This window comes from Oncorhynchus mykiss, chromosome 14, assembly GCF_013265735.2.
Source record: "Oncorhynchus mykiss isolate Arlee chromosome 14, USDA_OmykA_1.1, whole genome shotgun sequence".
Lineage (NCBI taxonomy): Eukaryota > Metazoa > Chordata > Actinopteri > Salmoniformes > Salmonidae > Oncorhynchus > Oncorhynchus mykiss.
In genome coordinates this window covers 22,110,642-22,125,342 of record NC_048578.1, presented here as the reverse complement: position 1 = coordinate 22,125,342, position 14,701 = coordinate 22,110,642, and the positions used below count along the sequence as shown (strand labels likewise).

Genomic DNA, 14,701 nt, shown 5'->3' with positions numbered 1-14,701 from the left:
GGCTCTCTCTTTTGTTGACTAGCCCCGGGTCTTGCTCCGTTGATGCTTTCATACCAGAGAAAACAGCAGTCAGAATTTTATTAAAGCAGTAATAGCAAGTTCATGTCATTTCTGGAGGACTTTTTTAACTTTCTTTCAAAGTCTGTTGTATGCCCCGAATCCAAAGCTTCCCCAAAGGCAAGTTTGTTTTGATGCGTGTTGTGTGAATTTGAAAAGGAACAGTTCCTTGACACAGGTTGTCATGTTCCCTACTATCATTGTGGATGTCAAGTTTACGGACGACACTATAGTGGTAGGCTTGATTACCAACAACGACGAGACGGCTTACAGGGAGGAGGTGAGGGGGTGAGGGCCCTCGGGAGTGTGGTGTCAGGAAAATAACCTCACACTCAACGTCAACAAAACAAAGGAGATGATCGTGGACTTCAGGAAACAGCAGAGGGAGCAACCCCCTATCCACATCGACGAGACAGCAATGGAGAGGGTAGTAAGTTTTAAGTTCCTCGGCATACACATCACGGACAAACTGAATTGGTCCACCCACACAGACAGCGTAGTGAAGGCGCAGCAGCGCCTCTTCAACCTCAGGAGGCTGAAGAAATTCAGCTTGTCACCAGAAGCACTCACAAACTTTTACAGATGCACAATCGAGAGCCTCCTGTCAGGCTGTATCACCACCTGGTACGGCAACTGCTCCGCCCACAACCGTAAGGCTCTCCAGAGGGTATGGAGGTCTGCACAACGCATCACCGGGGGCAAAACTACCTGCCCTCAAGGACACCTACACCACCTGATGTCACAGGAAGGCCATAAAGATCATCAAGGACAACAACCACCCGAGCCACTGCCTGTTCACCCCGCTATCATCCAGAAGGCGAGGTCAGTACAGGTGCATAAAAGCAGGGACCGAGAGACTGAAAAACAGCTTCTATCTCAAGGCCATCAGACTGTTAAACAGCCACCACTAACATTGAGTGGCTGCTGCCAACATACTGACTCAACTCCAGCCACTTTAATAATGGGAATTGATGTAAAAAATGTCTCACTAGCCACTTTAAACAATGCCACTTTATATAATGTTTATATACCCTACATTACTCATCTCATATGTATATACTGTACTCAATACCATCTAATGCATCTTGCCATCTTTTTGTAATACATGTATCACTAGCGACTTTAAACAATGCCACTTTTATGTTTACATACCCTACATTACTCATCTCATATACTGTACTCAATACCATCTACTGCATCTTGCCTATGCCATTCTGTACCATCACTCATTCATAAATCTTTATGTACATATTCTTTATCCCTTTACACTTGTGTGTATAAGGTAGTTGTTGTGGAATTGTTAGGTTAGATTACTCGTTGGTTATTACTGCATTGTCGGAACTAGAAGCACAAGCATTTCGCTACACTCACATTAACATCTGCTAACCAAGTGTATGTGACAAATAAAATGTGATGTCACTGATACGTAGAATAATAGATGCTATTTAGCAGATGCTTTTATCCAAAGCTACCAACAGTCATGTGTGCATACATTTTACATTTGGGCGGTCCTGACAATATGTCCAGACTATTTTACATGGTTGGTCCAAATCCTAACCAATCATCTCTGTCCCATGAGGGTTATTACTTGCCTATTGGTCCAATTCCAATATGATCAAGCTATCTTCCATCTTAAAACCTACCCAGTCCTCCTTGGCCCATTAAGGGAAGACAGGAAAGTCCTAGAATAGGAGCAAATTATCTGAACTGGAACCAGGACTCCCCTCATAAACAAGATCACTGGGCTCTCTCAGATATCCCTTTGTGTGTTGTCTTATGCATTCCACCTAGGGCTGTTACAGTGACCGTATTACCGCCAGTCAAGAGCCATGACCACAGTCAAATTCCATGTAACTAGGCTTCTCCAAAACTGCGCTCTGATGTCTACCGACCCGTAGCACTCATATCTGTAGCCATGAAGTGCTTTGAAAGGCATATCAACACCATCATCCCAGAAACCCTAGACACACTCCAATTTGCATACCACCCCAACAGATGATGCAATCTCTATTGCACTCCACACTGCCCTTTCACACCTGGACAAAAAGAAAGGAACACCTATGTGAGAATGCTATTCATTGACTACAGCTCAGTGTTCAACACCATTGTGCCCTCAATAAGCCATCAATAAGCAAAGGACACAGGGACTAAACACCTCCCCCTGCAACTGGATCCGAGACTTGCTGACAGGCCGCCCCCCCAGGTGGTAAGGGTAGGTAACAACACATGCGTCACGCTGATCCTCAACACAGGAGCCCCTCAGGGATGAGTGCTCAGTCCCCTCCTGTGCTTCCTGTTCACTCATGAATGCATGGCCAGGCACGACTCCAACGCCATCATCAAGTTTGACCGATGACACAACAGTGGTAGGCCTGATCACCGACGAGACAGCCTATAGGGAGGAGGTCAGAGACCTGGCCGTGTGGTGGCAGGACAACAACCTCCCCCTCAAAGTGATCAAGACAAAGGAGATGATTTTGGAATACAGGAAAAGGAGGGCCGAGCACGCCCCATTCTCATCGACGGGGCTGTAGCGGAGCAGGTTGAGAGCTTCAAGTTCCTTGGTGTCCACATCACCAACAAACTAACATGGTAAAAGCACACCAAGACAGTCGTGAAGAGGGCACGACAACGCCTATTCCCCCTCAGGAGACTGAAAAGATTAGGCATGGGTCCTCAGATCCTCAAAAGGTTCTACAGCTACACCATAGAGAGCATTCTGACTAGTTGCATCACTGCCTGATTTGACAACTGCTCAGCCTCCGACCACAAAGTACTACAAAGGGTAGTGCGTACGGTCCAGTACATCAATGGGGCCAAGCTTCTTGCCATCCAGGACCTCTATACCAGGCGGTGTCAGAGGAAGCCACCCTAGTCAAAGACTGTTCTCTCTGCTACCGCACGGCAAGCGGTACCAGAGCGCCAAGTCTAGGTCCAAGAGTCCCCAAGCAATAAGACTCCTGAACATTTCATCAAATGGTTACCCAGACTATTTGCATCCCCCCCTCTTTTACGCTGCTGCTACTCTGTTTATTATCTATGCATAGTCACTTTAATAACTCTACCAACATGTAGATATTACCTTGATTAACTGGTGCTCCCCCACATTGACTCTAAACGGTAGCCCCTGTATATAGCCTCGCTATTGTTATTTTACTGCTGCTCTTTAACTTGTTACTTCATTTTTTTGTATTTTTCTTAAAACTGCATTGTTGGTTAAGGGAATTTCACTATAAGGTCCTGTTGTATTCGGCGCATGTGACAAATAAAATGTGATTTTATCATTAGTAGCCTACAAAACTTGCTAAAGACCAGTCGCTAATGGCCAGTACTTAGCGCTCTATTGTCCCTCTAATCACTCTGACATCAATGCAAAGGAAATCAAAAATCAAATCAAACACTTCATGAGAGCGGAATACTGCACACCGAGATCCAGCCTCATAGCTGGTTGATGCATAGAATGAAATAAGAGTTCCTATAAGCCCATGTTGCGCAACAATTCTATAGGCTTTGCTATCGTGTGAGAAAACAGAATTTTGATGACTATTAAAAAGAGGATCCCATTAGCTTTCTATAGCTTAGGCCTACTATATCTATTTCGCAACTTTCCGAATATGAAGCACATCGCTTCGCTTTACAACAGGAGCAGCCTACCTGGCTGTCATGAAAATGAACTGCGGGAAAGTGTCCTTCATTAGCTATTCAATCGATTAATTACAATTCACTGATCCGTTCTAAGTCAATACTAAATTCACAAATCTATTGTTTAGTATATGTAAAGGCAAAATTAAATTGACAATAGTCTGATGGGTGAGAATAGTATCACTTGTGAATGATGCCCAGGGTGTGCAGTCTACTAAAGAAATGTTTTGCCTACTTTTTCAAATCAGTCGCATGCATCATGCATTCTAGCCCATAGGCCTATATGTTTTGAGAAAGTTTGTATCACAACTTAAGTGTCCAAATAACACAGTACAGTACCCTATAGGCCTAGGACTCGTAGAACATGGGTGGAGAGCCCATAGTCTACAGAGCTTAGTGAAACGTGTTCTTATTAGCCCAGTACCGCAATCACGTTTGAAAACAGTTTTGACTGGCCACTTTAAAAAGACGATCCCAGTTCTCTCGTGCTGCTATATTTATTGCTCAAATCATTCAATTAAGCACATTCACTTGCTTTACAAACGGTGTAGCCTACCTGGCATATTGAAAATGTAACCTCACACAATCTCCATTTGCTATTCAAGTGCAGCCTATTTTGTGGGCCATTCTTAATAAAAAGTAACCATTCCACACATATTATTAGGCCATATGTAAACACCAGATTCATTTGAGAATAGTCTGATGGGTAAGAATATTATCAAGTGCTTATCAAATGGTGAATGAGAGATTGATGAAATGTGTTCTGCATGAGCAAGAAACAGTAGAGCGCTTACCTTTCTTGCAACTTTTTTCAAATAATACTTTGAGTTGCATCATGCAGCCTTAAAATGTATTAGAAATCAAAACATATAGCCTAACATTTGTCTCACAACTAAAGTTGCATAAATAACTCAGAAAACCTGTTTCTTTGCTAACCGCTCAACACAATAGCCACATGTGCACACTCCCTTGGAAATCGTTTGTGTGAAAATATCCTTTCTATTTTATTCAGTTAAATTCTATTGTTCCTACTATAAAATAATGCCACAGGAATAAGTACATCCTTCCTGCAAAATGAACTAATGCAGCCCACAGACATATGGCATAGCCAGATCAGGATGACTCAAAATATGCTATTCTGTTCAACTGAAATAGGCTACCATTTCTCCTCATCATAATGTTTCCTTAGACCTGCCTAAAATAAATAATGGATTCATTTTGATGGTGTATACTATAGGATTTGGCGCTTGTCTGAGTGAGGGAAATGCTGTAAATCAAGAGGAGTCAATGTGTTCTGAAAGTTGAGACGTTGGGGATTATAATAAAATACCCCATTGATGTCATACAAGCTAGGCTTGGGTGGTGCACCGTATTTGGAAATAGCCACAGGATGGTATTACAATACCGTCAATAGAAACAATTTCTTTGATATTTTTTAAATACATTTGAATATTTGTTGGTACTTAAGTAAATACCTGCAGTCAACTTGTGCAACATGTTAGGAGATATGTAAAATAGTGTTCTTCATTTCACCCATCGCATAATTTTTCCATTATGAAGCTTACCGGTAGTACTCAGTGACGTGGTTTATGTTTACAAGCACACAATGACGAGAGACTCTTATGAACCAATCTCGTGAGCTCACATTGTGTATCCGTATAGTGAAACAGAATGTGAGCTCGCCAGATCAGGATGGTTCATACGATGCTAACGAAAGACCGGAGCCTTGGGAGTCACTCACTGTTGTACAGCACGCACCAGGTGATCTAGTTACAGTATGGAATTCACAACTAAATGTTTGCCAGCTAGATATCTTATAACTTTTAAGTTAACTGTTTAAAAAGGTGCTAAAAATGCTATGCAGTTGTGAATTTGGTTTGCTAATTAAATAGCTAGTTAGCTAAGTGTTTAGCTTCTTCAATATCAAGCTTCACTTGCCGGTCTAATATTTGTTTTGCAACAAACTGTGAGTAGCATTTTTTATTGACTTGTATAACTTTATGAGCTGGCATGTCTGTCCTGAAAACAGTTTAAGTCAGAGACTGTATAAAAATGTTTGCTCGTGCTCGTTAGCATTCTCTATAGCATTTGATATGTAACGTAAACTCACCCCATTCTGTAAAAATGTGCGCAACCGCAACATTCAAACGAGGCTACAAAGAAAACTAAATGGGACTGTAGAGACTGTGTTGACTTCAAAATCGGGGGTGTGAACTAGGTTTCTATTCAAGCGTTGATCGACATGGTAATGGCACTATAGTATTGGAGAAAAGTTGAAAAAACGGACCCTCCGTTACATCTTGACGTGTCATGTCTTAACGTACAGCACGCATAAAGCAACTATTTCTGTCTTACAATCTCTCTCCACCAGGTGTAGCACTTCTCTCATCGTTAAAAATAAGAAATGGACAGTGACGGGAGTAAGGGGGGGATACCTAGTCATTTTTTGCGTCATCATTACATGCGATCATCCTTCTCAAAGCCGCTGTTTACTTCACTTTAGCACCGCCCTAAAAACCCGTTTCAGATTCGACACAAACCTTCAAATAGGTATGTAATGACACATTATATAAACTCTTTATAGTGTTTTATTTACATTTTAGAGGCGATAAGGTGATAAGTTGGTCAGATCGAGTGAAAAAAAGCAATTTTCCCACACAACATGTCTCCCTCTCACTATCAAGCATTAGTTCCGCTTCACCACCCGCCATTTTTAAAAATACCCGACGGGGCTCATTGCCTGCTTGAATCATGCAGAAACGGGCAGCGTTTAGGTCATGTAATTGATTCTGTTGGAAAGGGGAGAAATTGTGCTTTACAATGGATTTGACATTACAGTTGATCTGGAAGTATTACGTTTTTGGGGCGCTAAAATAAGTTCAATTGTACGGACCAAGGCGATGTACAAAAGTGAGTGAGTTTACGTTACTTGTTGGCATTGCTAACATTCAGATTAAAGGCTTAGCGGGGTTTCGAAAATAGTACCCGTGTGTTCAGTGCCGGTATAACCGAATATCCCAGTATGACAATCTGGATCCCACTGAAGCCTAGGAGGCTATATTAAATGGATTTATTCGACTTTTTAAAATGTAGACGTTCCAAAGGCCTGAATCATTGGCTTGTAGACTATACGTGGAAACCGGAGATGCTAAAAGTGCTTATGTTAATTGGCGGTCAATTACCGTGAGGCCGGAAGTTATTTGCATGACAATCACTGACTGACAAAATTTCATGACCGCCACAGCCCTAGTTCCACCCACTCGACCACGTTCAATCCAATCCCTTGCTTATTTATGACCACTAACCCATTTTCAGAAGAAAATTCTACAATCTCGAAGTTGACTATCCAGTGTTGAGTACATATTTAATAAATGAAAGTCCTCGTTCGTGTTCCCTGTCGTCCCTCCCTGGGGCATTTGATGAGATGGGTCAGGCATTTATGATGCATAATGAACACCAACCAGCTCAGCTTTGACTCAGTCTGGGTCCCTTCACTAACCAAATAGCACTGGGAGCAGGGTCTATGCCATTTTACGGCTGTAGATGCCGGTGTCTGTCTTTATCCACACGTTGGGTTAGCAGTGTAGTGAACACACACAGACGTAAATTACACACACAGAGTCTCCACTACAATGACTGATTACAAAGCGTGTAATTTACTGAGCCCTGCTCAATGTCCTGGCTTGTTGGTCCCTAAGAAAACAAACATGTTACCCAGCCACAGGTCACTCCTTCCCCATAACCACAGGGGACTGTGTCATTCCCTCTCCATCCCTCTTATTTCTTGCTATATTTTGCCCCCTCCCGTCCACCAAACCAGATGTCCCCTCTTCCTAGTCTACCTCTATCCTACTCTACACCCCATTCTCTTTCTACGTCTCTCTATTCCTCCCATCACCTTCACACCCTCTGTCCTCTGTCTAACCATTTCTAGGCCCTGTGCTCTCCCCTTCACTCTCTCCCTGCCTGGTTGGAGGGCTGATTTCTCTGAGGTGATGTTGTCAGTTCCACTGCTCCCCAAGGCTAAAGGGCTGCTCTCTCCAGCCCCAAGGTTCACCGAGTGTTGAACCTGGCGGTGGGATTATGCAGATCTTAATTCCCTCTCCTGCTCACACCTGGGTTTGACAGGGCATGAAATAGGGAAAGCGTTCACTGCAAAAGTTTCCGCTACGCAGGGAGGGAGATACAGCAAAAAGAGAAGAGGGAGAGTAGAGGTGGGTATGATATATATATATATATATATATATATATATATATATATATATATATATATATATATATATATATATATATATATATATATATATATAAATAAATAAATAAAATAAAGAGAGCGAAACAGCGCAAGAGTTTTTCTTTATATTTTTTTTACTATTTTCTAAATTGTAGAATAATAGTAAAGACATTGTCACGCCCTGACCTGAGTATTCTTTGTTTTCTTTATATATGTTGGTTAGGTCAGGGTGTGACATGGGTGATGAATGTGTTTTTGTACTGCCTAGGGGTTATATATGTTTATGGGGTTGTTTACCATCTAGGTGTTTAGGTATGTCTATGGTTGCCTAGATTGGTTCTCAATTAGAGGCAGCTATTTATCGTTGTCTCTGATTGGGAACCATATTTAGGCAGCCATCTGCTTTGGGTATTTGGTGGGTTATTGTCTATGTGATGTTGCATGTTTGCACTCAGTTTTGATAGCGGTCACGTTCGTCTTGTTATTTTGTTTGTTTAGTGTACTTCGTGTTTTTTCGTCTTTCATTAAAAAGATGTATTCACATCATGCTGGGCTTTGGTCTCTTCACTACGACGATCGTGACAGAATAACCCACCAACAATGGACCAAGCAGCGTGGTAACGGCTAGCAGCAGCAGCGGCAAAGAACGCAGGACTCATGGACTTGGGAGGAGATTATGGACGGCGAAGGACCCTGGGCACAGCCAGGGGAATATCGCCGCCCCAAAGCAGAGCTGGAGGCAGCGAAAGCAGAGAGGCGCCGGTATGAGGAGGCAGCACGGGGGCGTGGCTGGAAGCCCGAGAGGCAGCCCCAAAAATGTATTGGGGGGGGGCACACAGGGAGTGTGGCGAAGCCAGGTAGGAGACGTGCGCTAACTTCCTGTGCTTACCGGAGAGAGATAGGAACCGGGCAGGCACCGTGTTACACGGTGGAGCGCACTGTGTCCCCGGTGCGTGTGCATAGCCCGGTTCGGTACATTCCAGCTCCTCGTATCGGCCGGGCTAGAGTGGGCATCGAGCCAGGTGCCATGAAGCCGGCTCTACGCATCTGGTCTCCAGTGCGTCTCCTCGGTCCAGCATACATGGCACCAGCCTTACGCATGGTGTCCCTGGTTCGCCAGCACAGCCCAGTGCGGGCTATTCCACCTCGCCGCACTGGCCTGGCTACAGGGAGTATTCAACCAGGGAAGGTTGGGCTGGCTCTGTGCTCAAGATCTCCTGTGCGCCTTCACGGTGCGGACTATCCGGTGCCACCTCCACACACCATCCCTCCGATGGCAGCCCCCCACACCAGGCTGTCTCTCCGTCTCATCCCTACAGGTTCTCCCGTCTGCCCTGAGCCGCCAGAGTCTCCCGTCTGCCCTGAGCCGCCAGAGTCTCCCGTCTGCCCTGAGCCGCCAGAGTCTCGCGTCTGCCCTGAGTTTACATGAGTCCATATGTTATTTATTATTTCTGTCACGATCGTCGTAGTGAGGAGACCAAAGCGCAGCGTGATATGAATACATATTTTTAATGAAAGGCCCTGAGCGGCCCTGAGCCGCCAGAGTCTCCCGTCTGCCCTGAGCCGCCAGTCAGCCAGGAGCTGCCAGAGCCGTCAGCCAGCCAGGAGCTGCCAGAGCCGTCAGCCTGCCAGGAGCTGCCAGAGCCGCCTGTCATGCCGGCGATGTCGGAGTCGCCCTCCTGTCCGGAGCCGCCAGAGTCTCCCTCCTGTCCGTAGCTGCCAGCGTCGCTCCTCAGTCCAGAGGCGCCTTTCCGTCCAGTGGCGCTCTCTATGATGATCTTCAGTCCGGGGCCCGCTGCGAGGGTCCCCGCTCCTGAGGCGCCACCTAAGTGGGCCAAGACTGAGGTAGAGCGGGGTCCACGTCTCGCACCCGAGCCACCGCTGTGAAAGAGGCCCACCCGGACCCTCCCCTTTAGATTAGGTTTTTGCGGCAGGAGTCCGCACCTTTGTGGGGTGGCGGGGGGGGGGGGGGGGGGGGGGGTTGTACTGTCACGCCCTGACCTGAGTATTCTTTGTTTTCTTTATATATTTTGGTTGGTTAGGTCAGGGTGTGACATGGTGATGAATGTGTTTTTGAACTGTCTAGGGGTTTTATAGGTTTCTGGGGTTGTTTACCATCGAGGTGTTTATGTATGTCTATGGTTGCCTAGATTGGTTCTCAATTAGAGGCAGCTGTTTATCGTTGTCTCTGGTTGGGAACCATATTTAGGCAGCCATCCTCTTTGGGTATTTGGTGGGTTATTGTCTATGTGATGTTGCATGTTTGCACTCAGTTTTGATAGCGGTCACGTTCGTCTTGTTATTTAGTTTGTTTGTTTAGTGTACTTTGTGGTTTTTCATCTTTCATTAAAAATATGTATTCATATCACGCTGCGCTTTGGTCTCCTCACTACGACGATCGTGACAGAAATAATAAATAACATATGGACTCCTGTAAACTCAGCAAAAAAAGAAACATCCCTTTTTCAGGACCCTGTCTTTCAAAGATAATTCACAAAAATCCAAATAACTTCACAGATCTTCATTGTAAAGTGTTTAAACACTGTTCCCCATGGTTCAATGAACCATAAACAATTAATGAACATGCATCTTAAACCTTATAAATGATTTTACCAGTAGGGGTTAGAGGTTATGTAGCATGGATAAGGAGTAACTGAAAATATTAAACATACATCTGTGTGTCTGTTACTTGAACTTTGTGAAGCATTTATTTGGGCTGCTTTTTCTGAGGCTGATAACTCTAATGAACTTATCCTCTGCATCAGAAGTAACTCTGGGTCTTCCATTCCTGTGGGAGCCAGTTTCATCATAGCGCTTGATGACGTTCAACATTTCTTAAATTGACTGACCTTCATATCTTAAAGTAATGATGAACTGTCGTTTCTCTTTGCTTTTTTGAGCTGTTCTTGCCATAGTACGGACTTGGTATTTTACCAAATAGGGCTGTCTTCTGTATACCCCACCTACCTTACCACAACACAACTGATTGGCTCAAACGCATTAAGAAAGAAATTCCACAAATGAACCTTTAACAAGGCACATCTGTTAATTGAAATTAATTCCGGTTGACTACCGCATTAAGCTGGTTGAGAGAATGCCAAGAGTGTGCAAAGCTGTCATCAAGGCAAAGGGTGGCTATTTGAAGAAACTCAAATCTAAAATATATTTTGATTTGTTTAATACTTTTTTGGATACTACATGATTCCATATGTGTTATTTCATAATTTTGATGTCTTCATTATTATTCTACAATGTAGAAAATAGTAAAAATAAAGAGAAACTCTTGAATTAGTAGGTGTTCTAAAACATTTGACTGGTAGTGAGTGAGATATATATATCCACACACACACACACAGTTGATGTCAGAAGTTTACATACACCTTAGCCAAATACACTTAAACTAATTTATTTACTCATACATTTAAAGTTTTTCACAATTCCTGATATTTAATCCTCGTAAAAAATTCCCTATCTTAGGTCAGTTAGGATCACCACTGTATTTGAAGAATGTGACAAGTTAGAATAATAGTAGAGAGAATGACTTATTTCAGCTTTAATTTCTTTCATCACATTCCGAGTCGGTCAGAAGTTTACATACACTCAATGAGTATTTGGAAGCACTGCCTTTAAATTGTTTAACTTGGGTCAAACGTTTTGGGTAGCCTTCCACAAGCTTCCCACAATAAATTGGGTAAATTTTGGACCATTCCTCTTGACATAGCTGGTGTAACTGAGTCAGGTTTGTTAGCCTCCTTGCTCGCACATGCGTTTTCAGTTCTGTCCACACATTTTCTGTAGGATTGAGGTCAAGGCTTTATGATGGCCACTCCAATACCTTGACTTTGTTGTCCTTAAGACATTTTGCCACAACTTTGGAAGTATGCTTGGGGTCATTGTCCATTTGGAAGACCCATTTGCCACCAAGCTTTAACTTCCTGACTGATGTCTTGAGATGTTGCTTCAATATATCCACATAATTTTCCTTCCTCAATATGCCATCTATTTTGTGAAGTGCACCAGTCCCTCCTGCAGCAAAGCACACCCACAACATGAGGCTGCCACCCCCGTGCTTCACGGTTGGGATGGTGTTCTTCGGCCTGCAAGCCTCCCCCTTTTTCATCCAAACATAACGATGGTCATTATGGCAAAACAGTTATATTTTTGTTTCATCAGACCAAAGGACATTTCTCAAAAAAGTATGATCTTTGTCCCCATGTGCAGTTGCAAACCGCAGTTGGGCTTTTTTATTTCCGTTTTGGAGCAGTTCATCCAGAGTGATCATGGGCCTCTTGGCTGTATCTCTGATCAGTCTTCTCCTTGTATGAGCTGAAAGTTTAGAGGGACGGCCAGGTCTTGGTAGATTTGCAGTGGTCTGATACTCCTTCCATTTCAATATTATCGCTTGCACAGTGCTCCTTGGGATGTTTAAAGCTTGGGAAATCTTTTTGTATCCAAATCCGGCTTTAAACTTCTTCACAACAGTATCTCGGACCTGCCTGGTGTGTTCCTTGTTCTTCATGATGCTCTCTGCGCTTTTAACGGACCTCTGAGACTATCACAGTGCAGGTGCATTTATACGGAGACTTGATTACACACAGGTGGATTGTATTTATCATCATTAGTCATTTAGGTCAACATTGGATCATTCAGAGATCCTCACTGAACTTCTGGAGAGAGTTTGCTGCACTGAAAGTAAAGGGGCTGAATAATTTTGCACGCCCAATTTTCCAGTTTTTGATTTGTTAAAAAAGTTTGAAATAGCCAATAAATGTCGTTCCACTTCATGATTGTGTACCACTTGTTGTTGATTCTTCACAAAAAAATACAGTTTTATATCTTTATGTTTGAAACCTGAAATGTGGCAAAAGGTCGCAAAGTTCAAGGGGGCCGAATACTTTCGCAAGGCACTGTACATACATACATACATACATACATACATAGAGAGAGAGAGATAGAGGAGAGGAGAGATAGAGATAGAGAGAAAGACTGACCACGAGAGAGCGTGAGAAAGGAAGATAGGAAGCAAAAAATGTATATACAGAAAGGAAGAGGGAGAGAGACTGCGACCGAGAGAGAAATAGAGTGAGCGTCTCTCTCGTGTCTGTCAACCCAGACACCTTGTCTAAACAGAAATGAGACAGCAGCATTCCACTGTTTTCCTATGATAATTAAATCCAGCATTGTACACGTGCCAGGCACACTCATTTCATCACTCCATTTCTGAAATCTCATCAGGACAGATTTTTTCGAAAGAATGCATTTGTTATAATATATATATATATATATATATTTTAAATATTTAGAAGGTAGAGCTTATGGTGAGGTTACCAGGTTATGGTGACTGTTATATAATGGTTACAATATACATGTATCCACTATTTATAATACAAGTTCAGATGGATGCTCTACAGGTAGTTTAAGTCAATACAGGTTATCTTCTCTCTCTCTTCTGTTTAGGTGTGGGTGAGATAGAGGTATTTTGCATAATATTGTGTTAATACAAGGGTAACATGCCAGGTAGAATCACACAAACCTGTTACATGCACATAAGGAGACAGTGCTGTGAATAATCCATTGTTTGCATGTCTCTTTTGTTGCTAGTTATTTACCCTCCGTTATAAATCGAGTGTTACTGGTCAACATCTTGCCTCTATTTTTGACTAAACTGTCAAGATAACTTTTAATGCATTTTTAAGCAAAGGATCTAGAGCTCAAATAGTATATATTAGAATGTGTTTGCCAATGTCCAAATATACAAAAGTCTGGTAGCAATCAATGTTCGGTTAGTCTCAAGATCAATTGATTTTACCTTAACCTTTTATTCCTCTGCATACTCAATGTAAAATGTAACCATAATGATCAGATAGATAGTGATATAATCTCGGTAAGGGATTATATGAAATGTAGAAAAAAAACTGCTTTAAATCCACTCTGTTGCCCAGTGAAAGACAACCCACAAGCAATGCAATACTGTCTTTCTTACCTGATAAAGCCTCCTTGAAAAAAGCAAAAAGACAAGACATATAGAATCCTTATGAGCTGTGGGAGCATCCTCTGGCTCAATCTCTCAATCCCTTCCGTTGGAATAATTTGCAGAAAATAATCTGAGCGGCAATCAAATCCACTGAGCGGTTTTTGAGACTAGGCAAAAGAAAGGCATCGTCTCTGTGAGTCTGCAAATCTAATACAACAGTTTGGCTTTGGGGAAAGAAACTTCTTCCCCCCAACCACTAAATCCAGAGGACTGTACGAATCCACTCGGTCTCTTCTTTTACACTTGTGTTTGTTTGTCAGTGTGTGTTTTAGCGGGAGTGTGTTTTTCTCATTCTTTCTCGCTCTTTTTTTTTAACGGCAAACTGCTTACTCCAGGAATAATACGGGGGAGGATTTAAAGGGACAGTAGCCTCTTTTTTATGTATTGGTCAGATAGATAGATGGCTATAGAGCTTTTTGCAGTCCTAAAACTCCTCAAAAAATACATCTGGTTAGTCCAGCCATCCCTATGGATAAAAAGAATGGGAAAGATTAGAGTTTAGGAATAAACCCCTCAACTAAATTCTGAGGTTAACACAGGCTCTTATATTTTGTGCTACGAGATAATAGCAGTTGGTTAACATGAACTTTATGAATGATGAAGCCCTTATGATTTATGTATTTTTATTATTACATACATTCTTCAAAATTCACAAAAAGTGACATTAGCTGATGAAGATTATCTCATAGGACAAAACATATAAGATCTCCTAAACCTGTGTTTACCACAGACCT

The 14,701-nt window shown here is 42.7% G+C and overlaps 1 protein-coding gene across 1 annotated transcript in view; it reads right to left on the bottom strand.

The window, feature by feature from the left end:
* Positions 1–14,283, bottom strand: part of glra4a (glycine receptor, alpha 4a) — a 79,356-nt gene extending 65,073 nt beyond the window's left edge. The window contains exon 1 of the mRNA XM_021561503.2: positions 13,917–14,283. Within this exon, the coding sequence (XP_021417178.1) occupies positions 13,917–13,984 (68 nt within the window). The 5' untranslated portion in view covers positions 13,985–14,283. The remainder of the gene's footprint in view (positions 1–13,916) is intronic.
* Between the last annotated feature and the right edge of the window lie 418 nt (positions 14,284–14,701).